At 39.0% G+C, this 27,642-nt stretch overlaps 2 protein-coding genes across 6 annotated transcripts in view; both read left to right on the forward strand.

The window, feature by feature from the left end:
• ccny (cyclin Y) overlaps positions 1-21,663 on the forward strand; it is a 28,808-nt gene extending 7,145 nt beyond the window's left edge. For 2 of the 5 annotated variants that reach the window (XM_015008722.2, XM_088001478.1), the window contains 11 exons: positions 7,337-7,411; positions 9,250-9,270; positions 11,331-11,365; positions 11,450-11,473; positions 12,102-12,202; positions 12,348-12,383; positions 12,915-12,972; positions 13,286-13,405; positions 15,787-15,953; positions 17,381-17,543; positions 18,009-21,663. In XM_015008722.2, coding sequence (XP_014864208.1) covers positions 7,337-7,411; positions 9,250-9,270; positions 11,331-11,365; positions 11,450-11,473; positions 12,102-12,202; positions 12,348-12,383; positions 12,915-12,972; positions 13,286-13,405; positions 15,787-15,953; positions 17,381-17,543; positions 18,009-18,122 — 914 coding nt within the window. In that variant the 3' untranslated portion in view covers positions 18,123-21,663. The remainder of the gene's footprint in view (positions 1-7,336; positions 7,412-9,249; positions 9,271-11,330; positions 11,366-11,449; positions 11,474-12,101; positions 12,203-12,347; positions 12,384-12,914; positions 12,973-13,285; positions 13,406-15,786; positions 15,954-17,380; positions 17,544-18,008) is intronic. The other 3 variants (XM_015008723.2, XM_015008724.2, XM_015008725.2) reach the window with 3 other exon arrangements.
• Positions 21,664-21,808: 145 nt separating this feature from the next.
• gjd4 (gap junction protein delta 4) lies at positions 21,809-27,371 on the forward strand. The gene is made up of 2 exons (XM_088001479.1): positions 21,809-23,353; positions 23,490-27,371. The coding sequence occupies exons 1-2, from the start codon at positions 23,290-23,292 to the stop codon at positions 24,698-24,700; spliced, it is 1,275 nt and encodes a 424-aa protein (XP_087857605.1). The 5' UTR covers positions 21,809-23,289; the 3' UTR covers positions 24,701-27,371.
• The last annotated feature ends 271 nt before the right edge of the window (positions 27,372-27,642 follow it).

Raw genomic sequence — 27,642 nt, forward strand, 5'->3', positions numbered from 1 at the left:
GCAAAATTGGAGTTCTGCTTCAATCATATAGTGCATCCATAGCCCCCCACCCCACCTCGCTGAAGTGGTGCTTTCAGCTACACGTACGCTTGGAAAAAGAGTCGCAGTGGAAATTCATGTAGTGTGTGGGCATAGTTGGAAGTGGGAGGCCTACATTTCTGCAGATTTACAAAGATATAATGGGAAAGGCTGCAAAAGGGACAGTGACATCTAAATGTGGCACAGAATGTATTCAACATGGTGTGTGGTCTTATGCAGTTCTGCAAAATAAGACCTTTTGCAGAACTTGTAAGAGTAAAATTACAGTTCTCACCTCGAAATTATGCATTGTGACTTCAATGTCATCCTAAAAACAGAGTGGTCACACTATCAAATTAAGCTCGGCTAACAACGGGTGTTTGATTTTCATTTTTCAACACTGTCAGAATATTTCTAAGCCTCATAAATGCAGGCTTTGAAACGCCTTAAAGGAGTATGACTACCTTAAGATACCAATTGGATTGCGTAGACAACACCACACATCTTTCTGAGGTTAGAGTAGTAAATAAAGCCTTGTTGTTTGGGAAGAGTCATGTAGTCATGACTGTTTTCTGTGTTTAGCCACTAAACACAGAAAACAGTCAACAGCCTGACAGGGCTTGACACCAATGTCGTTCCTCGCTCCCTCACAATTTTAACACTCTTGAAACGTTACGCTGTCATATGGATTTTGTATAAAAGAAGAGCTAAGGGAGGACAACTGAGTGTGGTCAGGGAAAATACATTACGCTTGACCAGCTTTCACAAGTTCAACACCTCTTAATGATTACACATAGATCTGTTATTATGAGCTCCATTTTGCTGCCCTGTATGGAAATTGAACAGTGTGTGATGAAGGCTAGTTGGTATTAATCCAGTACCTTTAAAATAAAAGTACATTTTGTGATTGATATAATTTCTGTCTGGATTCTAAATATGTTGGATTATTTATTGTAAATAATAATAATAATAAAAGTGGGAGTGTTAAAGCATGCTTGATGGAAGCTACATATATAGCTTGAATTTAGGGATGGAAGATAAGAACTTAAAGTTTCATCGCGCTATTTTGTGATAGTACTTTGATAGCGACAAAAGTGATGAAAAGAACTACTTCTTGCTACTTTTTCAGGTAACTTTATGGCTGTGACTGTGTGTCATTGCAACCATACACACAAATACTGCTCTTGGAAAAACATACCATTTTATCAATATGCTTTTTTAGGACACCAGTCATTTGAAGTGTGATTTGTATCACTAAATTGCACACATTAACTGCATTCAATAATATTTTCAAACTTATTGATGCTCTTATTTGACCTTCTCTCATTGGAGAAAATAGTAAAGCTGCATTCCCAACAATGCAGAGAGTTTTACAGGGGTTTAAAAATCATTCATTTTTTGTGGCAACAGTAAATCAAATTTTGTATGAGGAATTTGTCATGAAAAATTGTAAGCAACGTAATAATTTCCTACTTGGATTGAGTTGCTTAAACATTTTGGAAAGGAGGTGTGAGCAATAACTTTGTCCAGGCAAATGTATTCAGCTACAACCCTATTCTGTTCTTTAACATTAATCATTATACTATTGATTGCCTTGTTGCCTCACTGGCAAAACATTGTCAAACCATGGCATGAGAGGGGCAAAGGTAAAAGCCACTGCCTTTGTGTGTGTTTGTAGTGTTGCAGTGCAAAGTTTTGTGCCAGATTGGGAAGATGAAATCGGATCAGTTTCTACCACTTTTGCCACAAAAGAGAATCCTTATACCTTGTTTTTGGTAACAATAATATATCATATATTTTCATCACCTTTTCTGGAACATATCTAGCAATGAGCATTGACATTACACATTTTAGGTGTCACTAGAGAGGATGCTATGCTACTGCTAAGCTACCGCAAAGAAGTCTGGAATTGGATTAAGTGTATGCCAAAAGAAAGCTGCAAATATTTGTATTTCCAGACTTTACTCCGCGTCTCATAATCTACATAATGTGCATCTGTATAATTTCTTTGAAAATGTAGTTGCCACGCAAATTTTTAAAATGACCTTAACTCAACTAAGGTCTTAGACAAATTTAGTCAAGAAAAATACAGAAATACAATGAAACAAACCAGCTTTAAACTGCAGTAGAAAGTGTTTGTTTTCAGCTGCATTACTTTTTATTCGAGCCCAAACTTTTGAGCGACACTGAAGTGATTAAGATCTGGACACAACAAGAAGCATGTGCTACTTGTGTGGTTCATTTGAAAATGTTTCAACAGTCGATTTGGTACTGCCACCCACTGCTACGTCTTTGTTGGAAAACAGAGCAAGAGCCAGCTGCTAAAAGCACAATGCAGTGTTCAAACAGGTGTTCTAGGCAGAGAGAGATTAAGCAAGAGAAGAGAAGACGGCAAGCTCAGCTGTGTGCCTTTGCCTTTGATGGGTCCGCCTCTACCATCTGAGTTGTTTCAAGCCAGCGTTGCCTAGCTACAGTGAGCAAGAAGATGTGAGGGCTGGGATAGAGGAGAAAGAGGAAGGGTGGATCTCGCTCTGTTTGGTGTAGAATAAGTGAATCTTTTCCTCCCCATCTTCTCATCACTGTTGAACATCTGTTGTGTTTCTCATCTTACTAGTTTTCAGCTTCCAGGCTTTTTTGATTATGAAATAGATTCATAATTAGTTCTTTGTGGATCCTTGTCTTAAGCCTGTTGCAATAAGCAATTAATCAATTAATTGCATGACAAATGTTCTCAGAAACTGAAAGTGGGATTGAAAGCAATCACAAGAGTCTGGAGTGAATACGATACTCACAATTCAGCCATGCGATGCATTAATCACAGCAATTCCCAAAGTACCAGTAACATCTCCGATACTTTATTATTGGGTTTCCTGGCATTGAAAGCATGCTGCTGCCAGCTGCACACTGCCACACTGCACCATTTGGACCCTCCAACTCATACAGGTCAACCAGAAACCAGCAGTGCGTGTCCTTTCAAGGATCATGTTGGAAACTGAAGTCTCCTTCAGAAGGATCTCTGTTGGCAGGGTGCCGGGAACAACGCAACACATCTGGTGTAAATGTTATAAAAGTACTGTTGAGAAGTCTTGAACTAATCTGTCATTCCCCAGTAAGGCAGGTGCAAATATAAGCAAAAACATTGTGGGAAGAACCGAGCGTTACCAAGTTGTTCAGGAATACAAAATATGAGTTTGGTTTGTTATTTGAAAGTTTTGAATCTAGGTGCTATAATTTTCCAACAATGCCATTTATATATATGCATATGTAAGATTATATACGTAGTGTTTTGCACATATTTGTAATGGACACACAGCTACTGTTGCTAACCTTGCTAACTGCTTATTTGTGATGCTAAGTCCAAATTAGAGCTGCATAATATATAAAATCACAATCGAAACTGCATCATCAGTATGTGGAATGTAGCCATCACAAATTAGTCCTTGGAGGCAGTATTTGATTTTAATTGTTATTCATATAAATTGTGTAGAACTGGACCTTTTCTTGCCTATTGGATAGACTTTCTCAGTCTAATAACTACACTTGTGCGTTTTTTTTAAATGGTTGAGATGCTGAAGTTTATAAAGAGTGAAAGGATTTAGTAACTGTGAAAATGGGTAAATGTAGAAGTTCCTCCCACCAATACACACACCGACCTGTTCCCTCCACTCTTTGTTCGGTTTGCCTCCCTCACACTATGTAATCACCACCTCTTGTTCCATTTCCTCATCACTTCCTGAAACAGAGGATGTTGAGCTCTTTCTTCTCCCCAGGTTGGAGAAATGGGCTGGAGTTTTTGGAGAGGCTAGAAATAAATAAAGGGGGGTTACCAGTAGCAGCTGCGGACAGGGACACACCTTCTGTCTGTGGATGTTGTCATCTTCCTGTGTGTATGCGATGCTGTCTGGAAGTCGGAGGAAATGTTATAAATCCTGGCTGCAGAGAAGGAAAGCTCTTGCCAACACTATCGAGGTCACTAACTCTGAAAGCAGCATCCATAACCCACCTTCAGTCCTCTTAATGTCTTCCTACACACCTGTCTTTATTCAGCATGGAGGGTTTATTCCGCCAACATCACAGCAGCGTGTGTCCCTGTGCATGTATCAGTGCCCTTTGAGGCTCTTTAAGTGGCTCTTCAGCTCAAAAACACTGAAGTTCAAAAGAGTAAGGAGACAATGGCAATGGCTTGTGTGTTACCTGCAATGCACTGATGATACGTATGCTCTATAATTGGCATCACAGAGTGTTTAAAGGTTGATGTAAATGCGAGACCCATCTCTTACATTTGCCCCATCTCAAGAATTCTGCTCTCCTCTGGTTTATTAGGGTGTGCGTGCATCCATGGAACCTCTTACATTAATTTATCTAAAATTAAGGCCTTTAAATGCCCTAAATTAATTTAAAAAAATGCAAATGGCCTTAAATATGTTAGTCACAGGTCTTGCATTTAGTTGTGACATCTCGTATATGTAGTTTTGTTTTTTTTTTACCCATGGGCTTTTTGCTAAAAATATCCTTGCTAGCTAACTTGCCAGCTTTTTTGCGAGTAAGTGCAAATTTTTCAGTAGTTGGCTGGACGATTTCACCACTGGCTTACTGCCAGCCCATACGAAGCTAAGTGTAAAACAATGTTTAAGTGTGGCACTACGGAGAGCCTTAAGTGAGACTGAGAAGCACAATCTTAAATTTCATTCAGGATTGCATTAAAAAGGCCTTAAAAAGTCTTATTTTGGAATTGCTAGAACCTGTAGATAACCTTTTTTCATTGTTTTTTTATTATATCCACATTCTGGTCTTTTAATTTCTTACTTTTCTGCTTGTCAGCCTTTCTTAGTTATCTGTTTCATATTCTCTTTCTCTATGATGTATAGAGGCGTTAGCCCTGTCTTACCCTTCCTGTCTTACTGACATAACACACAGAGTCATAGTCTGAAGCTGCTTTCAATTTAGCTGTAAAACCGTCTAGGGCAGGGGTGTCAAAGTCAAATGGACGGAGGGCCAAATAAAAAATTTAGCTACAAGCCGAGGGCCGGACTGATCGAATGTTCATTGAAATTTTTTTAAATGACGCATATAGTCTAGTTAACCTAATTGAACCTACTGAAAACCTAACAAATATATTCCAATATGATCAGATAAATAAAGCAATATTTTCTTATGGCTGTGTCAGTAATCTTTAATTTTCAACAGACACAACTGAAATATTTTTAAAATATAATTGGATTGAAATACAATAAAATAAAGTGCAAAAATCTATTAATCCACATATGTCAGAGTCAAGGCATTTAGATGTGTCGCCGGCGAATTACGGTACTGCAAATTTAGATGTGTCGCCGGCGACACATCTAAATTTGCAGTACCGTAATTCCGCCACACGTAGCGCTAAGTGGAAAAATTCCAACGGTTTCTGAAAGGGGAGACGTTGCACTTTCCAGCAAGTATCGGGTTAATACGGTAACTTCGCAGCTGCAGCTGCAGAGAATGTAATTAATCCGGGGGGCACTCGTTTAATAGACGGTATATTTCGGCAATAACTTGGTGGATATTGAAAGTTCCGGTTGTTATGGATACATGGGTAAGTACATCATCTCACAGAACATTTAAAGAACTACTTACAGTTCAAATAAGGAAGATATTTTTTTTCAGACGGGGTGCCGGCTTGCTGCGGTCTGCGGGCCGGTTCTAATAATAAATCAAGATCATCCCAGGGGCCGCAAAAAACCTTCTCGCGGGCCGGATGTGGCCCGCGGGCCTTGACTCTGACATATGTGGTCTAGGGTCAGAATGTCGTTATTGACACTACTGGTGTTTTATGACTTGGAAGTAAGTAGGTCATGTTATATTTTCTAATGATCTTTAGAGAATCTGAACAAATGTCTGGTGTTGTGCTATTCGGGATATTAACTCACCACACCCAGATGAATTTTTACAGTGTAGAGTTTCAATAACCAACTTTGCCTGTTTCTTCTAAATAAAATGACCCTTTCCAACATGCTTGTTCCTGTGGGTTTTAATCAGGGTAAAATGTAGGACACAAAACTTGATACTGTTATATTCAGTGACGGAAACAGAAACTGACCGTTGAACATCAGGGACTGTACTCAGGAAAACTTTACTAGTCTCATAAATCACAACTTACTTACAGCCATCCAGTCCATGTCCAGTCACACAAAAATACCATATATGTACAATAATTATAAAGTGCCAGCAACATTTGCAACAAGAAAAATGTAAATAAAAAAGGAGAAAATACAGTAAATTAGCTAGACTGGTCTAAAAGTTATTTTAGATGGAACCAATTGCAGGTTCCATAGATTCTTTTCAAAAATGTAAGTACACGAAAAAAAAAAGAAACACAATTATACTATTATAAGAAGAGAAAGAAAACAATATGAGAAGTATTAAAATAACCATTATTGATGCAGTCTGTATTTTTATCTTTCACTGACAAGCATACTGAAGTGAGTCTCAAAGTATTTGAAGCAGCAATCTAAGCCTGTTTATTGTTATTTATTTATTGTATATTTGGGGATGTTATCCTTCTGGGTGAAGAAACCCCTTTCCCCTCAAGTCTTCTGCAGTTTCCAAATTGCACTATAATTACATCCATTAATTAGATTCAGCCAATTAGGTTCTGCCTTGTGGTGGTGTGTGTTTGCAATTCTAATGAAATTGATTAAAGGTTGTAAAAAATGTCATGGCTACATTTTCTTGGCAGTGAGCACTAAAGCACTGTGCCCTGGTGATTGTCTCGTCAATGTTGCTTTAATTGTCTTTCATTGCAGAATAACTGTACCTGGCTGACTGTTACGAAAAAGTAGAGCTAAAAGGTTGAGTAGTTACCTGTGCAGACATTTTACTGTTTATCTCAACACAACAGTACTGCAGTTCATAAAATCTCCCCACTGAAGGCTTTGTTTTCATTCTGCCGGCTCCGGTGTGATCAGCACATGCTGATCTAATCCAGATCTATAATACTCTGCTGTGTTTGCTGAGTTCATCGATTTCCAAACCGCTGTTTACACAGCACAGCACTGATGCAGCACACTGTCAGCTGACAGATTACCTTTTCGTTTAGTTCGCTTCATTACAACGTAGACACTTCACCCCTAGAGCCAATTTCAGACTTGAATTTGAACGCAGCACGTTTTGTTTGTCCAAGTTAAATACATTTGACTTCAAATAAATTAACAAAAATATAATCTTACAATTACCGGAAAAATATGTTAGTATCTATTTTTGTGTTTCATTGTGTTTGTCCATCGTATTCCAAGTGGGATTGGGATTTTGAAACTTAAGTTTTCCTTTTTTGTAATTACAGATCTGCCCATGGAATATAATCCTTCAGATCATCCTCGAGCCAGCACCATCTTTCTTAGCAAGTCACAAACCGATGGTAAGTTGTGACCCATACTGGGACTTCTCATTTCTCTGAATGTTGCGTCCAAAATGTCTCTACTCCTTGAGCTGACTAGGAATTGCGTAACATTTTCATCTACAAATAAGTATTTGTGTTTTTGTGCTAAATACAGCAATGTGTTTGGACCAGGTTAGCATAGCATGCTAACCTGGTCCAAACCTGATGTAAGGAAATCTGATGTAAGGAAACTGATTTTTCTGTAAAATTTCATATACAACCATCTTTAAACACGCATAAATCACAAAAGGAGAAAATATTTTGAAATGTGGACCATTGCAAAATGCATATGTGCCTCTAAGTAAATTTCCTAAGAACAGACTTTGAACATTTCAGTTTCATACATTTTTGAAGTACTGTTTATTTATTTCATCAGTGCTGATACTCTTACAAAGAGAAGATGAAAGTTTGTTCTGGTCATTCTTTTGGATTTCCAAAGTCTTTGGAGAGAAACTCGGAACTGAAGGGGAGGTTTTAGTGGAATGCATCCAGAGATTATGGTTTTAGTGGAAAGCCAATATGCTATCAAGTTAGCCGTGTTAACTACATATTTTACCATCTGTGATGGTCTTGCATGAGTTTTAGCCTTTAGAGCAGAGGTGCTTAACTCCTCACTGTTGACCGTGGCTTTAACCGGTTCTTCCCCAGTGAACCCTTACCAGGTTTTTGGAACCACCTTGGGGGTGGTACAATCCGGATCTTGTTGGATATTGCGGCCAAGCGATTTGATTGGCAGCAGACTGTGTTCAATGATCGTCTGCGGATTTACGTCTGCAACAACAAATCAAATACCATTTTCAATCTATGACAAAATTGTAGTAGTTTGCGAGATGGCGAGCTTCAAAGTAATAATTCCATTGTCAAACCTTGAGGTCCAAACCTTTTTATTGATTATGGCGGAAGACCACATACAGCGTCAACTTGTCAAGGCAAACCTCATCAAACAAATATACAGAGAGATTTCGGGAAAACTGGCCGACCAGTGTCAATTTTTCACAATCAAAATGACGTCATTGGAGCATCAACCACAAGTCCGCGCACTGATGGTCCCCCCCATAGTGAGGATCACACTGCCCAGGAGACCCACCCAACTCGGCTAGAGCCATTGTCATGTCTCAATCTGGTGAGACTTGACAATGGTTGCTAAAAGTGTAAAAAGCTTTAGATGCCTTAGATGCATTCCTGTTCCAATACACCTTGAATCAAAAGGACGAGTCACTATCGGGCCTGTACACAACTTGATGACATGCCACAGAGGCAATTGATCTATTTAACTCAGGTGGGTTGGAGCAAGAATCCATCCAAGCATTTTAGTACTACCAAATACTGACTGTCAAGAACTGTAGCTAAGGACCCTTACTGTCGAAAGACACTGTTGTTGTCTCATACTGTGTTGCTATTTTCAGATTTTCTTCCAATTCAGACACAGCCTCTTTACTTTAGTGAAAAGTATTCTAATGCTGTTTAATATCTTTAATCCTGGAGAAAAGCCAGTTGAACTTTGCAGCCTGTTGCCTGGAGCATGGTGTATTGATCAGGGATAATGTGCTGGAACTCCTCACTCCTCTGTTGGCCATGATTACGCTCTTGTGGGAAGATCTGCTGGCCTTTGTTCTCAGCACTTTATAACTTCAGTAGAATGAAAGGCTTACCCAATCTGGACTTATTGAATAATTAAATACAACTTTTTCTAAAACCTCACCAAAACCACATCCTTGATGTTTGCAGACTCACCATTTGTTACTTCATTGTGCATTTTCTTTTGAACATCTGTCATGACGAAAAGCATGAAGCCAACTTGGACTTTTGTTTTTCAGTTTTGCTGCCCAACAAGCGAGGTAAGCATGTCTGTGTGTCCGGTCCCAACAGGGCTGGTAAACACCGCCCTGCTTTACTGTCTGTTTGGGCTTAACTCTGAAGAGAACGGCTCCTTCCTGGTATCTAAAGCTGTACCGCCTTCATGTTTTGTTTTGTTTAGTTTTATTGGCCAGTGTTGTCTACGTTTTATGCGTCATCATGCCGTGAATGTGAAGGTAGTTTTTTGTGTTTCAAGCTGAGCTACTTCTGTCATTTCGTGTGTACATTTCTTCCACTGCACATGTTGGTCCATTAGTACAACTGTAGTTAGAGCGTCAAAACCTCCAAAATCAACGTAATGTAATGTGTTATGCATGTTTTAATTTTCTTTCATAAAAATAAAATTGTTGCTTGCTGCATAAACCAGTTGTACTCCAGACTTGTCAGTGGAAAATGTGCATTACTGTGAGAGCATCGGTGTATTGGAGGTAAGATACAGAAGAAAACCGGGATAAGAAATGTGAGGTACCTCAGTACTTTGTTTCATGTGTGTAATTCTGCTACTCCTACTTTCCCTCCCAACTGCTCCCGTTTGCTTTTGCTAGCAGTCATTTTCCTCCTTGTACGTAATATATTTAGAGTACATTTCTGTCTACAACTTTACACTTCTCCACAAACGTCATGGCAACAATAGGCTCTCAAATGATTGTTTAATCTGGTGGTTTAACCAGAAGAAAATAATTGTCAATTCAAGTTTGTGTAGCACATTCCACCAACGAGGCAGTTCAAAGTGCTTTACATCACACCATCCAATAAACAATGATGAACAAGGAATAAACATTGCATGTTGTCATATGTCATCAAAATCATTATGTACACTAAATATGTTGATCAATGTTCCAGTTACTACTAATCAAATACAACTCTATACAGACTGGTTTTTAGCCTTGATGTTTCAGCATTTTTGCAGTTTTCTGGAAGTTTGCTCCAGATTTGTGGAATAGGTTAAAATACAGTCGATCATTTACTGTTATGCAGACTAATTCTGACTTGGTCATCTCTCTGTAAATGTGTAGTGGCGGTTCAAGAGTTTGTAGAAGCAAACACCTCTTAACACTCTGCACTTGTAGTTGCTGAAATATTCCTTTTTACAGAAACTTACATTTTTAGTTCTGATTTTACTCTTTTTTTTCCCACCACAACCTTTAAAGTGCCAGGGATGTAAAACTTATACTTATAATCTCAAATCATGGCAGACCTGTGCCGATATGTGTCAGGGGTTGCTCTAAATCAGGTTGTTTCTCAGTCTTTCTCAGCCAATTAAGTGCTGGTTTGTTATTCAAAACATGGAAACTAAAGTTGTGACTAAGTGTGAATCTTCTGTTCACTTTAGGATTTGCTTCGATTTCAATGCCCCTCCTCAGAAAAGGAGAACAAGTAACTCAAACAATAAAATTAAAACAAAACAAAACAAAAAATGAGTCACTGTCCGATCCAATTTTTTTCTACTTTCTTCACAATCGCGCCAACATGCTGGTCATGACAAGATTTGCCACAGTTTCCAGTTTTTCTCAATTTAAAGACTGGCGTTTTCCACAATTTCCTGTTTGACATATTATGATACTTTGGTGCAGTCGTATCAGATTAATATTACAGAAAGCCTAATGTTGCCATGAAGCACATCAACCTCCAGTCAAACACTGTAGATAAACATACAGGAATTGAGTCACTGGAGTTAGCTGTGTGTAGAACATGCTACACACCACAAAAAACAACCCAAAATGGACATCTATAAAACTAACAAATAGAAATATCCATTAAATTGGCAACACAAATAACCAGATTTATTTTTATTTCTAATCCAAATCAAATCTAACTTGATTTGGATTTTAATACCACAGTAAAAACCATGCACAAGCTTTGTTATGTTGTCTTATTAAAATGCAATTTACTATTGCTTTTTAAAATATTCAATAGAATAACAAGCCATTCTTCAAATGTTGTGGTAAAAATCTGTACAAGAGAACTTTAGAGAGATGCTGCTCCCTGTCTGTTGGGGTGAGGTACTGCGCTGACGCTGTTCTCTCATCTTTCCTTCCAGTTCGAGAAAAGCGGAAGAGCCTTTACATCAACCATGTAAGTGGAATAACATGCATTTGTTTTACTGTTTAACTAAAAAAGAACCGTTTTGTAATTCAAATATCTTGTATGCTTTGCAAGTTCACACACATTTCGGAAAACAAGGTAAAGTAATGTCCATCCAGAGTCACCCCGATGTCTTGTATTTGTCAATTTCACAGATCCTATATGCCTGTAATCACACTGTTTAAAATCCTTTTTTTGTTGTTTTTGTGTATATTTTCTATACACAAAATATATGTGTATATATATACATATATATATGTATATATATACATGTATATATATACATGTATATATATACATGTATATGTATATATATACATATACATGTATATATGTTTTCTTGTAAAAAAAAAGAAAAAAGTTTTTTGTGTGTGGTGCAGTTCCTCTCTACCTCACCGTATACATTTAATATTTTCGATATGTGTGCACAGTCACCCAGTAATCCAAGTAGGTAAATCTGCAATATAATATTGTAAACATATAAACAAAAAAAAAAAATGATTCGAGCAACTTGAAATTACACTGTTATTCTTCTCTAAGAGGGACTACATCATGAATCTAAATCATGCATGCAGCCATGTAAAGCACTCAAGCTGCACTTCTTTCCTTCTCTGTTATAAAGCCATTAAATGTTCCCAAGTATACCTTTAAAGACATTGATCAATCCACATATATGTGTTTGCGTGTGTGTGTATGTATGTGCGTTTTGTATGATTGTGTGCTGCAGCATCATCCAGGTCCACTGAGACGAAAGTACAGCTCCTGTTCCACCATATTTCTGGACGACAGCACAGTCAGTCAGCCCAACCTCAAATACACCATCAAATGGTAACTCGCCTCACTATCTCAGGATTCCTCCTCACTTTAGTTCATTAATTATTTACAGAAATATTCCGAATTTTATCTTTTTCTGCTTCTTTATAGCGGAGATTATTTTTAATCTGCCTTTTTTTGGTTGGTTTGTTTTTTGCAGTGTAGCCCTGGCGATCTACTACCACATAAAAAACAGGTGTGGAAAATATTCTACCTTTTTAAATTTTCCACTGAATGTTGCAGTCCTGTAAAAAAAAAAAAAAAAAAAAAAAAAAGCCAACAAAAACACATATTATAGGGTGTATATCATCATTTCTTCTTGTATTTTACTTGGAAACTGTGGGGAAAAAAATAATGGTAGTGAATGGAACCAGCTAAAAGTCTCACATTTCTACGTTTAGTAATTCTGCCATCAATGTTTCTTTGATGGACCAGTGTTCTTTTATTAATTAGAAGCAATAATACACACAACTGAGAGTGATGCAGAATCTTTTTTACAATTTATCAAATTTCGTCAATCCTGCTTGAAGCATTTATAAATGCAAATCTGATAGAAAAACAAATTTCTCTGGATTCAGTCCAGTGTTTCAGTTCATCATATGAGAATGAAAAACATATAAATGCCAATAAAGGGGCTTATTGAAGAGGCAGATTGCTATTCATCTCAGGTTTTACATTCTATATTTTTTTTCTACCTTGATGTTTTTCCTTCTCTTTCTCCTTCCAGAGACATCGACGGACGAATGTTGTTAGACATTTTTGACGAGAAGCTGCATCCTCTCTCGGTATGGCCTCAGCTGCAGACAAAACTCCCATTAGGGGCAAACCGTAGCGATGTCAGCATTCATCAGCAGAACAAACAGCAAATGAATACCAATGAGTACAACATGGGGGAAAATCTGAGGAATCCAGCTGGATCGTTCTCATCTGTTCCCATCTGAGCGCATTTGCAATGATTTACTCTCAAAATGTACTCTGATACTTTGCCAAATGCATTCTCTATTCTATTTTCTACTCTAAAAAACCTGATGAGGTGGAAATAGGTTGTTTTTTTATATTACTTGTCTGATTTTTTCTTTTTTCTTTCTCCATTCCCAGAAGTCTGAGGTCCCTGCTGATTATGACAAATACGACCCTGAGCAGAAGCAGATCTATCGCTTCGTCCGGACGCTGTTCAGCGCCGCGCAGCTCACTGCCGAGTGTGCTATTGTCACTTTGGTAGGTTCCAAAATACTTGAGGGTGCTAAAATGTGCGCAGACACTAGGAGGGGTTGTTGCTGCTTTCTGATTCTCTGCTGTTTTGACTTCTCCAAAATAACCAGTCCACTTCTGGGTTCGTGAAGCTGTACTTAGAATCAGAAGTAAACAGTTTAGTATTGCTACTTGCGCTTATGAGTGGTAACCAAATTTAATTTCTAGACTGGACCTTCCTCTAACTTTAGGAAACTTTCCTGCTGGATATTTAGACAACAAATTTGGAAACTCTTTCACATCTGAATGTAAATCCAACACATCATGGATTTATTTATTTATTTTGAATAGACAAAAGTAAAAGAAAGGACATTTTCAGAGGTTTGTACAGCTGTCTGTCTGACCTTGTTTAATCTGCTTTCCTTTTTGACATATGCTTAATGGATTTGTTTTTAAGAATGACTGTAATTATTACACTGTATATGTTTTATTCTGCATGGCTATTCATAAAAAAATCTTTAATGCTGACACATGGCTTAAAACTACATATGCTCTGCTTCCTCCATGTAAAATCTGGAAGACTACCAGTAACTGACAGAGCAGTTGGCTGGTGGTAATAAAGTTAGTTCAGCTGACTTAAACCTTAGGGAAATACAGATAGAAGCTGTGGATTCTGTCTTTGCTTTGTAGTTGTTGCTTCACTGGGAAGGAGATTAGAGGCTTCATTAAAAGATGGGAAAAGCAGAAAACAAGAGCAACCAGCAGGTCTGTGCAAAGCAAATGTGGATCATGTACAGATAATATTCCCCTGCAGTGTCTTCCAACAGTACAACAAAAAAAGTGACAAAATTCAAGTGTTTATATCACTATGTTTTCTGCAAATTCTGTTTTAGCTGATGCATTCAACTAGTTTATATCTATTGCTGGGTTTTCTTAAGCAGAGAGAGAAAAAAAAACGTATTTATTCGAGTGATACTGAGACCAATCCACAGTAATCTGAGCGATTCCAGCAGATGTTAGGATAAAACATCATTGTGTAGCATCATAAAATCTCCTGCCAACCACAGCGTTTAACCATTTGTGCTTATTCATTTGTTTGTATTGTGAGTAAGTCAGCATGGGGTTTGGCTCTCGTTTCATTGGTGGGTGGGGGCTTCCTTCAATGGGCTTCCCGCTTGCTGCCGGGTCTGACCTACAGCAGGACCGGGCTGACACCGCCTGCACGCACAAAGCCCCCACCGGCAGGATTCATCTAATTAGCCACCTGAGCTGTTCAAACATGACTGCAAAATGATACTATTCCTTATGGCAATTATTGTCATAAGGAATGACAACCTGGAGTGTTGCTTTGATTCTGTCATGCATGTTTGAGAAATCCTTTCATCTCCCGTGGCAACCACTCAGCTGTGCAAAATGCCTGGTTGGACCTAGCTCCACCTTCAAGACATAGCTCCTCCTTAGAGCTGCAGCTTCCAATCTTCCAACCTTCTTCCTCACAGATCAACCCTGCCTGCGACTCCCCCATTCAGCTCCTTCAGACTAGCCAGCAGCAATTAGCAAACACCTGGTGGAACTGCGCATCTGCTGAGCTCATTATATGAACCAGTTATCAGTGAAACCCTAGTAAAAACTTTATTAAAGGATCAATGGGGGGGTGCTGTTGTGATGACTTTCTGAAGGCAATTTTTCCAAAAGAGAAGGAGTTTCTTAAAGAAGCAGAGGCCCAATTTCAAGACAGTAAATTATGAAGTCATATTTATTTTAAGTCATGTTTGATATGTGTAGCATTTTTATAACAACTGTAGATAACATAGTTACAAAATGGCATTAAATGCCTGGAAAGTACATAATACTGCCCCTTTGAAAAATCATTTTTTGTTTCAGTCTGAGTCTACATTAACAATGTTAAGAAAGATTGGAATATTCCGAATTTTATTTTAAAATTGCAAATTATTAATGCGAAAACAAACTGATATGAATAATTGATACTATATCAGTCAGCTCCTCTTAATAAACATGTTATTTCTCCTTTAGCAAAGGAGTCCAGCTTTGATGTGTGTTTAAATTTCAACTCACCAATGTCTTTAATTCTAACAAAATGATCAGGTGATCCATTGAATCGGCGCCGGTGGTAATCCTTTTAACCTGGGGCCCGTGTGGGGAGCTGTGTAGACTGTGGGAAGTGTGGAAACCTAGTGAAGTTGGAAGGGAACATAGAGATGCAGCGCTTTGATTGGCATGGATATTTTATGAGGAAGCTCCAGGCTGGATCTTTGAGGAAGAAGAGTCACTAGGGGCCTGGAAAACTCTGAAGCAGCACAGAAGCTGTTAAAATGATGTAATTCATATGAGGGAAGATGACTTTTAACTTGTCTGATCTTAAAAATGGAAAACTTTCTCTGTTTCAGGTTTATTTGGAAAGGCTCTTAACCTACGCTGAGATTGACATCTGCCCTGCCAATTGGAAGCGCATCGTGCTGGGAGCGATCCTCTTAGCTTCCAAAGTTTGGGACGACCAGGCGGTGTGGAATGTTGACTACTGCCAAATTCTCAAGGATATCACAGTAGAGGACATGTAAGTCTTTGAAAAGACAGAGAAAATCATCAGATTTTCCTCATGTTTCTGTCTGAGCTCAGCAGCAGGTCACCTTTTGAACAGAACATCTGTGAGAAAGAGGCGATAAAAGCAGAGATCAAACCATAGGTATACTGTTGATTAAAAGTAACGCATAATTGTGTGAAATGCCCTCAAATTGCGCTATTTGACAAAATATTGTCCAAAAAGTGTTTTTTCTCTAGTATTCCTTATAGTTTACGTTAAGGGCAGTTTTTACATTTAAACACCCATTTCTTCAATGTTTGGCTAACAAACTTCTGGTTGGCTACATTTTTCAGATGATCATTTCAACATTGCTCCATGAGATGTTCATAACTCTGATTTTTTTAATTTGGTTTAAAAAAATTGAAAAACAATGAATTGCTTTCCTTCCTCTTCAGTTACAGTTCGTTGCAAGTATGAAAACTACATACTCATCAAAATAAGGGGCTCTGAGGAGAAATTAAATATAACATCAGTTTTTTTTATAGACATTACTTAAGTTCAAATTAGCCATGAAACCTCGTATCCTTCATATCCCACATGGTTTTTTAACCCTATGGAATCTTGGCAGGATTATCCTGAGGGTGCAAATGATGATATGTAGACATTCTACCCCTGCATTAACCTCTGACCTCTGCACATTCTGCTGAGCCGGCGGAGATCTATTCTCGTCTTCGGGCTGAAGTGACCACAGTCCACCTGTCTGGAGCTGACTCCAGACAATACAGCTGAGTGTTTGCTCCTGTCGCACTCTAAGATCGGGGGGTGGGTGGGATTTACCAGACTGTGACTCAGAATCAGACCAGTTCTATGCTGCAGAATTCCTCCTCTGTAACCGCTGAATCTCCCTTTCCACCTGCTCGCTGCTGGGAAGTTATGGAGAACGTTGAGCGGGCAAATCCAAAAATAAACGAGAGAGAAGAAAACGAAGCAGCATTATTAGGCAGAGTTTGGCAACAATGGCGTCTAATTTTAGCTGCGTGCATCGAAATGTGCGTGGGTGAGGAACAAAGACTGGGAAGGAGAGGTGGATGGAAGCCACAGAGCAGAAAAGAGTCGGTCACGACCGAGGAGAAACAGATGAAAGCTGCTGTCATCGCAGCGCAGAAGGGATCGCAGAGCTGTCGAGGAGCAAGTATGCATGACAAAAACATAATCTGGAGTTGGGATTAATTCTCCTCCTCACACACAACACTCAGAGCGCTGACTTGTAAAGCATTCCTGTTCGATATTTGAAAAAGCTTGTTTGGCGTATTATCAAAGTTATCAGTTTCCACTTCAGTCGGACTCCTGCCGTCTTTGGAGTTCTTTGTGGACAGAAGTCAACATAATGGTTATTTTAATTTGGTCCAACTAGAAAGCGTTCCTCACTAGACACTTTTCGTTCCCTTTGTCTTCTAAAGGAACGAGCTGGAGCGTCAGTTCCTGGAGCTGCTGCAGTTTAACATCAACGTACCGTCCAGCGTTTACGCCAAGTATTACTTCGACCTGCGCTCCCTGGCTGAGGCCAACAACCTCAGCTTCCCCTTGGAACCGCTCAGCAGGGACAAGGCCCAGAAACTAGAGGTGAGGACCGCCCGTCTACCCAGGTCTTATGTGTGTCTGGTTTTTGTTCTTTTGTTGTACTGAAATGTCAATTTCCCCCTAAGGGTCTAATAAAGATCTTCTTCTTCTTCTTTTATAAATATATTAAAAGACATTTTTTGTTGGTTATCATTAGTAATTGTAAAACTCAGCTTCTATGCATTCCCAAATCCAACATGTGCTATTACAGAAGGAGGTGGAAAATTTAAAAAGGAGATTATATAGCAAGTTTGCTGCACTAAACAAAATAAAAGCCAAGTTTAGATCATCACCAAAGAGTGTTGTTCGGTACACTTGAGGTTTTATTCACTGTTTTGGGGAAAAAAGATGTAGGACGATCAAACCGAAAATGGTCCGATTGTCATCCAATTCCTCGATAGATTTCGATATGCGAGTATTCTGGGAAGCAGTTCAAGTACTCTCTGCGTTTCTTGTTTCGTCTTGCAGGCCATCGCACGGTTGTGCGATAAGTACAAGGACGTGAGGAAACTGGCCAAGAAGCGATCGGTGAGTGCGGACAACCTGATGGTGGTGCGGTGGTGTCCGGCTATCATTTCCTAACACCTGGCCACCTTCAGAGGATCAGAGGAATAAATAGACCTTTGCCATATTGTTGCCTGAAAAGCAGGGAGGCGAGCGGTTCCTCCGACTGCAGGCCTGTGGGTCTGTCTGGAACATTTACGCCCACACAACACACAAACTTCCATTCAGACTGGCACTTTGACAAGTGAGATTGCCCTTTTCCTGGCTGTTGTACATAAAAGGTCCCACTGGTTGCCTGAATCAAACTGAGCTGAAAGATGTGAAATGAAGAGCTAAGTTGCAAGAGAAAAGGAGGTTAATGGAGATAAATTGAGAGACTGGGAAGTTGGAAAGCACTTCAATAGGAAGACACAAGAGAAAGAAAAAAAAAAGTGGCAAAAGTGTTTGTTTTCTTTGAAGCTCAACTGGTTTGTACGTCTGATTAATGGAGGCTGATTGGATTTCTTTACTTTGAAACCTCTGGTTTAATCGAATTTGTTACTGGAGCATTATTTTACGCCTCATACCGACACATTTCCTCACAATGTTTGTGATTTCTTATTTTTTGCATTCCCATCAAACGCTCAGAAAACGATTGTACATTCCATTGCCTGGGTGAGAGCAGAGGTGATACATTTCAGTAGACTACATATCATCAAACTAACCCGCCGAGTATTTATTGAAACTGCGGTCATTTGGCTAAATTTATCCAGAGAATTCATCACACACCTATTTAGATCAGATTTTACCTTAAGAATCTTTCGTCAGGGAATGCTAATTCAACCTCCATGTGCAGAGACTCACCAAGCTCTATCCAATAAAGCAATATCCAGTCCATCTCTGTGTTTTGGATGGCGTACGATAAAAAGCATACCCTCTCTGGAGAAGATTACCTTGAAGACGAATGCGAGACATACTGTAGAGCTTATGTTGTGTCCACTGCCATTGTCCTGACCTGTGGTGCCTGTAATTAACACCTCTTCCCCTCTCTCTCTATCAGGACGTGAACAAATTCAATTTTTCTGCTTCACCGTTTTGTATGGCTCTTCCATCTTAAAAAGAAATGGCACAATATGGAATTTACATTTCAAAGCCACTTAAATATGATTCTTCAGGGGTTTTGTTGGTCTAATGAAGACCAAGAATAATAAAAGAAAAAACATTCAGCGCTGATTAAAACACTGCTCAGAAAATGAGAGATTGTATATTAAAAAAAAAGACTTTCAGACTTTTCTTTGTACAGTGTAAATAAATTGTGAAATTGTGAAAGACCTTTAGACTCACTGAAAGGTATATTGTAAAAACAGGGAAAAAAGGCAGCAGAGTGATGTTAGAAATATTTATATCAGTTTTTATGGAGGAGGGAGGCAGTGAATATTATATGTATGATTTTGTGCTCCTGTGACAAATCAAGTAAAGAAAAAAAGTGAAGTATTAAAATTAAAATGGGACACACCACTCAAGATTTTTATTTTTTATTTTTTTTTGTCTATCTCGTTAACATTTGCATAATAGAAATCGGTCACCTTTGAATGTGTTACTTTTTGTAAATGGTGTGTTGATCTCACTAAATATTCACCAAACTTTTACACTTTTTCCAAAAGACTTCTTGAACCACACTGCCAAATGCAACTTTTCATTTTTTCTTTGTACTGAGCCCTGAAACTGACAAAAAATAAATTTAGTAGCGTAAAGGTCAACAATGGTTAAAGCTATACATGACCAAATATTGAGTAATGTAAAGTTGGTATTTCTCCATTTATTTTTATTGCCATCCATTCATTTTCCCGCCTTTGCTTTCAGTTGTTGTTAGCTAGCTAATTTATTTCCTGTTTTCTATGTTATCTAATATAGAGTACAATAGTTATTTAATAGTTGCTTGTTGCACACAACATAAAAATTAGAATTATATGGCGTCGTATAGTAATTAACTTCAGTACAAGTTTTATCTAGAAATGGTTAGCATTAGCTATGTAGCTAACATTTGTTTCCTTTCTTTTTCATTCAGTATTCAGGCTCCCTCTTGTTCTAATAGTGTTAATTGACGTAAATGGTGTTATTTGTCTTCTCTGTTAACTAATATCATAGTTTGCTTCCCTGAATGTCCTGTATACATCATATTTTAATTTGACATTTCTAAAGCTTGTACTGTTAGCTAAGAAGCTATCACCTTCTCAGCTAGCTACATTAGGTAGTTGGATCAGAAATCTTTGGCTTATCTTTTCAATAAACAATGTTACTGATCTAAACATTTCGGTCACACCTTAACTAAGAAATTTTAATACAGAAAGTTTTGTTTTGACCCAACAATTCTAGTCCATCTTGTAATAAGCTTCTACTTGTTTTTGTCAGTTTCCGGATTCCAAAGCATTTATATTTTCTGGATAAAAGCAGTATTTTTCCACACTTCTCTTCTTCTAGTAGAGAACAAACAGAGAAAAAGAAAAAAAGATGCTACAGACTGAACACTTGTAATTGTTCGACAATATTGGTGAACTTGTGGGAGAAACCTTTTCTTCTCTTTTCTTTACACCAGTGCTTGTTTGCCTTATGATCAACTGGACTCGCATTCCTTCGAGATATTACTAATGAAATAACGTAGCCTAAAAAAAAAAAAGTTAAATATTGAGCAGTCAGTTTCTATTGCCTTTTTCAAAAAGACAAAGGTCTGAAGAAGTTTCATTTTCAACTTGTATTGTACTTTCCACGTTATGTGCATTTCATTGACGGCCTCCACCGCGTTGTTTTCCGTTGCACCGTTTGTCAAACCGCTAAGGAACCAGTCAGCCGTTCACGTCTGACCTCCATGAGCGAGAAGGGAAAGTACCGAACCAAAGTCGAGGAGAAATGAAGGAAGATGTTTTCCAGTATGTTGCTCTAACTCAGTCCACTTACACATTAGTTAATGAGGAGTCTGCTCTTTGAAAGGGTTTGCGGTGAGGCTTTGAATGACTTCCAAATATAAGTGTTTGTAGGAAAGTGATGTTAGTAGAGTTGCTCAAACTGTCCTCAAAGATTGTATATTGTATTTATTTCATATATGTGTGTACATACGTTGAGGCCCCGGTGTTTTAAACGCCAAGAACTGAGCGTTGTTGCCGTGTGGCCAGCTTTGTTGAGTTTTAAGGTGGAAAACGTACTACTCTGACAGTGAAGACCAGAGGGGTTGTGGCGCTTCAATGGTTTGTTGCTAGATGAGTGTCGCAGCACTGAGCTCTACCTCTGCATAGTTACTTATTTCTTTACTTTCATTCCTTTCTATTTCAAATGTTTTTGTGTTTGAGATGCTCAGTTTCGATCATAATTCCCATTCTAACTGTCCACTACTGTATCTGAACTTTTTCTTCTTTTTTTCCCCCGTCTCATCAATGGACATTTTCAGTGAGTTGTATTCTGTAGTTTTGTTTTGTGTATCCCAGTGAGTCTAATTTGCTTTTGTTCTTGTTCTCAATTTGCCAAATAGTTGTTTTTTTTTTTTCTGTGTGTTCTCAACTGTGATTTCTATGTCTCCATTCCTCCTCTGAAGCAATGTTTAGGAAGAAAATACAGCAAGAATTAAAACAAATCAACTCTTGCAGTACATCCTGTCTGACTTTATCTGTACTTTTTTTTGTTGTTGCTTAATTTAAATTTAACACCACCTAAAGACAAATAGGTTCCTGCAAAACAATCACGTGTTATTTTTTATTTTTTTCTTTCTCCTGACCTATTTATCATCGATGTCGTTCTTGTGCACAACCCAACTTTATGTAAATAACTTTGGAGCTCCTCTTGCTGGAGTGGAGCTTTGATTGATCTGAAGGAACAGATCAGTGGAATGCGTTTCAAAATGATGAAATCCGACCAAGACATCATTAATCTCACATTGTTTCATGTCAGTCATAGTTTGAAAAGTCCCAGACTGCCGCTATGCAAACTGAGTGAAAATGTTAGTCGAATTGAATTTAAATAAACTGCGCTAATCCTGACTCACGACTGCGAGTGGAATAATCCACAGAGCTTTAATAATTAAAGCCTGTGAGATGTGTCTCATAACTGTAGCAACATACACACACAATAAAAGTGTAGTTAACTTCTGGCGAGACGTCTCTGCCTTATGAGAGACTCTAAAAATGGAAGTCTGTGCTTCCCTTAATTAAATATTTCCACTATGGTTAGCTGATTTCATCAGTGTATTGTAATATATAGAGATATTTCAGTGTGAATTTCTGAGTTTAAATGTTGTTTGCATACAAAAATACAGATGTCCTCTTGTTTAAGTTAAAGTTAATATAAAATATGAACTGCAAAAGAGCATAAAGGAAATGGAGGGTGGGGGATCCAACCAACGAGAAATGCTTGAATTCTCACCCACTTTGTCTGATTTGGCATTCATATGCTTTTTCAATAAAGTATTTCATAAAATAACATTTACGTAAGTTTGTCAGTTTTAGGAAAACTCAAATTCTCCCACCATTGAGTTTTAAATTGTGAGATCTCTATTGTTTCTGATTCTGTCTTTAGTAAAGTAAACAGTGGTCCTAAAATAAGCTTCTGTCTCCCATCTGATTAATGATTAATTACACTTTTATTTCCCATGCAACCTGCAAGAAGCAGCTGTAATCCTTCTTCCCCGATAAACTAGGGTCACATAAGGGGAAACAACAATTTAAAACCGGGTTTTATTTCATGAGCAAGATTCCAAAGTCTGCGTACCTGTATGTTCTGTGGCTGATCTATGTTACAGCAAGTTCCTCCAGGATTATGAAGGAGTCGATGTGAGCATGCTTGTCATTACCCCCAAAAACTCAGGACCAGTCCAGTTTGGAGCGAGTAAGCCAAGAGGCTTGATGTAAGAATGAGCCAACAGCACAAAAATATCTCTGCGATGCCAGGACGGCAACATGCTTCTGCAAATGTGTTAAGAATAGACCGACAATAGAGCGTGCTCCTGTCTTCTGTTTTCTGGCGACAGGCGGTTTGGCTGCAAAGGGCAGATGAAGAAGTAAGACGGAGCACTTCATTTGGTCTGTCAAACTGTTGGTTTGTTGGAGTCGGTCAGGAAGGATTTCAACCTTAAGGACTGAGCACACGCTCCAGCTGACCTTTGGCAGGAATGGTAGAGGTGGAAGATGGATGAGTTGAAAGATGTAGAGTGAAGTGTCACCTGCAGGACTTTTTCCAACTTTATTTTGAGAGAGCTTTTAGAGCTTTACGCCCAGTAACCATGGTAGAATCAAGTGTCTCTGAGGTCCTCTTTATCTCTATCAGTCACAGCATCACTTTGATGGGTAAGTCAATTTCTCTTGTCTTTATATCGCTTAAACAATCTGGATGTTTTAGGCTAAAATAAAGCAATATCAAAGCAACCATTTTCAAAGGTTGTGTTTCTTCTCATATTAGTGTTTGATTTATTTTTTTTCACAGGAAAGTTGTGGCTCATTGTAATGATCTTCCTCCGGGTCCTGATCCTCCTCTTTGCTGGATACCCTCTGTACCAGGATGAACAGGAGAGATTTGTCTGTAACACCATCCAACCCGGTTGTGCAAACGTCTGCTATGATCTTTTCTCGCCCGTCTCCCTCTTCCGTTTCTGGCTGGTGCAGCTCGTCACCTTGTGTCTGCCTCACGTCATCTTCATCATCTACGTTATCCACAAGGTGTCCAACGCTCTCTCCTTGGCTCTGAACTCAACTGGACATGCCAAAGCTTTTCAACTGTTCAAGGACCACAAGGAACAGTTCAACAAAATGTGTGTGAATAAGGTGCCAGTGGTGGTTGAGCAGAGAGGGGGGCTGCGGTGCTTCACGGGGGCCTACATCCTCCATCTGCTGTTCCGGACGCTGTTGGAAGCCGGCTTTGGGGCCGCTCACTATTACATGTTCGGGTTCTACATCCCCAGGAGATTCCTGTGCCAGCACACTCCATGCACCACCCAGGTGGACTGCTACATCTCCAGGCCCACCGAGAAGACGGTGATGCTGAACTTGATGCTCGCTGTGGCTGCTCTGTCCCTTTTCCTCAATTTTCTGGATTTCATTTGGGCCGTCAAGCGATCGCTGAAGCACAACACCAAGAGGAAGATGATGGTTGAGAAAATATTTGAAGAGGAGCGCTGCTTCCGCTCTGCTGGTGTGGCATCCACTTGCAGAGATCCTAGCACATCCACTACTCAACAAGATACAGAGGCCCAACTCGAGAAAACAGAAAGTTTCAGTAAGAGGCACGGGAGTGGTGAGAAATTTCATTCAAGTCCGAAGGCGTCCACCCTGGGACACTGCTCACACCCCTTCTCTTCAGAGCCTCCATGCTGCATCAGTGATCACAATGGCATCTTGATCTCCCAAGAGGAGGTTCTGGAGAGGAATGGCAGCGAGGTCGCCCTCTGCCCCCAGGAGACCATAGGGACGCCAAGACCCATTAGAGTCAGCAAACACAGCAGACTTAAACCCCCACCTCCACCCAGGTTGGACCTCAAACGACCCTCTGGGGAATCGGTAGCACCAGTCAAGGATGTTTCCATGACAACTTCAGTCTGTACCCGGAGAGTGGGTCAGTATTCGCTGTTTGAACTTGGAAATGGTGTTGAGCCTCAAAGTGTTGAAGGTGGTCAGGAGAAAAGATCAGAGTGGGTATGAGCTTTAGGCACACATCGCTGTAGTTCCCCTTACTACAGTGATGTGTCTACCTCTTTTTTTCCTTTAAACCCAGGCTGCTGTTTAGTTTGAGAATCTGAAATGGAGACATAAACATGAGACACAACACATCATAATTAGAGATGCACCAATCAGAATGGGCTGCTGCTTTCTGCACTTCAAACAAGTCAGTTGTGAACCACTGCAGAAGTACAAAATTACTAAATAACTGAGTCTTTTTCACTCTATAGCAACTATAAAAGATTTTCAGTATTTGTATAACCTGGTAGTTGTTATGCATGGTGTGTTTACTGATTGGGAAAAATCAGATTTTTCCCTTTCTAGCTGATTGGACGCTGGCTAATAAGACGACCTTGAGCAAACCCAAAACCCTAAAAGAATGCAGCCCACCTGTTTGTTTCCATACGGATTTTCCCCCCAACACTGTCCACAACAAAGCCAAGTCTTGACCTGGACTCTGTTCGCCGCCCCTTCTCAAATCCCTTCATATGATTCCCAACATAGATAGCCCTGCTTTTGAGCATGGATCAGTGAGGTCAAAGTCCAGTGGACCAGGTCAGATGGTTCAACTAAAACGAGAGGCAATGCCATCACCCGGCCCATAGATGGAAAGAGATTCCTCCTGCAAAGTGAAGGACACTACGAAGGCCCCTAAAGGCTGACATAGGATCACTAAGTAATTATGCTCCCCCGCAGGGGCCCAGTATTTACGGCGACAGCTTGTCACTCTATTTCAGGGCCTCCAGGGGATCAAGAGGAGCACAAACCTCAGCACACTTCCACACTGGAAATAGAGGAGTGTTAGCTGTTGCCCCCGCAGGATCTCTGCACTCTGCTTCGGCTATGGCTTTAGTTTCACCTTGATCGAACCCGAAATTAATGTGACACTCCCCCGTTAAGGACAGGATGATGTGTCGCTGTGTTTACACAGCCAGTGAAACCACTTTAAACGGTTTACACAAAATGACTGAAATGAATCATTGATATGACTGAGTTGCTGTAGAGCTGAGGGGCTTATCTTTGTGTAAAGAGATAGCTCTTGATCTCCTTCTTCGTCTTGTGGTCTTTTTGAAGAGGACAACAAAAGCTTCCTGACTCATATGTTGGATTCGTAAAGAGAGCTGAACACTGACTGTGAAATGGCTTTTCCTTTTTTTTTTTTAACCAAAGACAAAAGCATGAATGATGAACAGTTTTTTTATTCTTCCACCAAAGTGTCTTTGGTGTATGCTTTCATTGTTCAGTTGGGCTGGCTTTTAATCTAAATTAAATTCTCTGATGAAATTCTTAAGTGCTAAAATTCTTGTACCAAAAAAAAAAAAATCTAAAACAATTTGAGGTTTTATAAACATAGATTTTTGTGATACTGTGCCAGTGTATATGCTACTCTTAATGTACAATAGGTTGCAAAAATATTCACAAAACATCTTAAACTTTCTAGATTTTGACACGTTACAATCACAACCTTTAGTATTATACATTTGGATTTTATGTTGGACATTAAAACAAAGTACTACTTAATTAGGAAGTGGAAGAAAAACAAGGATGCAAAGTTTTGAAATTGTTTTAGACTTAAAAAAAATCTCAAGAGACGTATTAATCAGTCTTGGCTCAATGTATAATCTCTAACAGCTTCGTAGTGTCTAATGAGCTTTGCAGATTTCAGATTATTTTTTTCTTCAACAACACTTCAGATCAGGAAGAGTAGTGCACTAGCTGTGTTATACCGTACTAATGCACTGCTACTTCCATTTTTCTTCAGATAATGAACTGAACATTATTTGAACTTTAGGATATTTTAGGTACTCGGGACCGAACTCTGCTTTAAGCTTCAGCAGAACTCTATCATTGACTGCTATGCTTCTGTTCACTGGTGTTCTCCAACAAACCTCTGAGATGACATTACATGCAGATGGACTGTTTTCTAATTATGTGACTTCTGAAGGCCACTGGTTGAACTACGTTTTACTTTTTAGTGTCACAAAGAATACAAATACTTCCTGAACTCTTATTTGAAGAAAATTTTCCAACCTACTACTTTCTGTTGGTTTATTTTTCTATAAAATCACCACACAATACATAAAAATGAGTGGTGGGAATGTAGGATTTTTTTTTTAGATTAAGAGATATAAATCCTTCTTTGACGCATGCAGTTTAATCTCAAACACAATAAATCCCAGATTTTGAATAATTTTTTGTTTCTTCTCTTATAATTTTGTGTGAAACAGCCACAGCTTTCATTACGTTTGTATGGTTCTGAGCCATACAAACACTTGAGACAGATGCGATTTTTTCCCTCCACGAAGCATACGTCTTGTAGGTGTTATTTTCCAATCAAGTTTTGTGTTCGCTGCTTCTCCAACACCGGTGTTTTGAAATTCTGCTGCCCCCTGGTGACACAGAATGATAACAGCAGACTGGTACTGTGAGGATGACAACATTAAGACATGACGTGTTTTTCATTCGTTTAATCATATGCTGTAACTCGGGTTAATAAATGTTTTAAAAGCAACTTTTTTTCTCCCCTAATATCTGCCAAACTAAAGCAGTCAGTAAAAGGGCTTAAAATGTTGCTAGTGTTTAAAAAGTGATGATTAGATGGATCTTTTTTCATATTTGCATCCAATAAAATCTTCTGTTGTGTTCTACTGTGTTTTATGAAAGCTTTCCTCTTCTTTTAAAGCTTATGTTTTGGGGTTTTTAATTTTGCTTTCTGGTTTTATGTTTGTTTTGTTTTTGACACGGAAAGCGAGGATAATTTTCTGAAATACAGGATGAAAATCTCTTCATACAGTGACTAAATTTCCAACTGTTGTTGCTGGTGGGACCTTAATTAGTGCTGCACAAAGCCCATTCGTATGAGTAGCTATCTCTGTGTCCCTCTGATATGCTAATGGTATTGAAGGCTGTTTTCTGTTTCAACT

This window comes from Poecilia mexicana, unplaced genomic scaffold (assembly GCF_051168715.1).
Source record: "Poecilia mexicana isolate PSO_F unplaced genomic scaffold, ASM5116871v1 scaffold_20, whole genome shotgun sequence".
In the NCBI taxonomy this organism is placed as follows: Eukaryota; Metazoa; Chordata; class Actinopteri; order Cyprinodontiformes; family Poeciliidae; genus Poecilia; species Poecilia mexicana.

What these genes read in the sequence shown, in the direction of transcription:
- gjd4 (XM_088001479.1), top strand. Translation starts at nt 23,290, where the DNA reads ATGGTAGAATCAAGTGTCTCTGAGGTCCTCTTTATCTCTATCAGTCAC. An exon ending in TCACAGCATCACTTTGATGG is followed by an intron (nt 23,354 to 23,489) that starts GTAAGTCAATTT and finishes TTTTTTTCACAG; the next exon opens with GAAAGTTGTGGCTCATTGTA.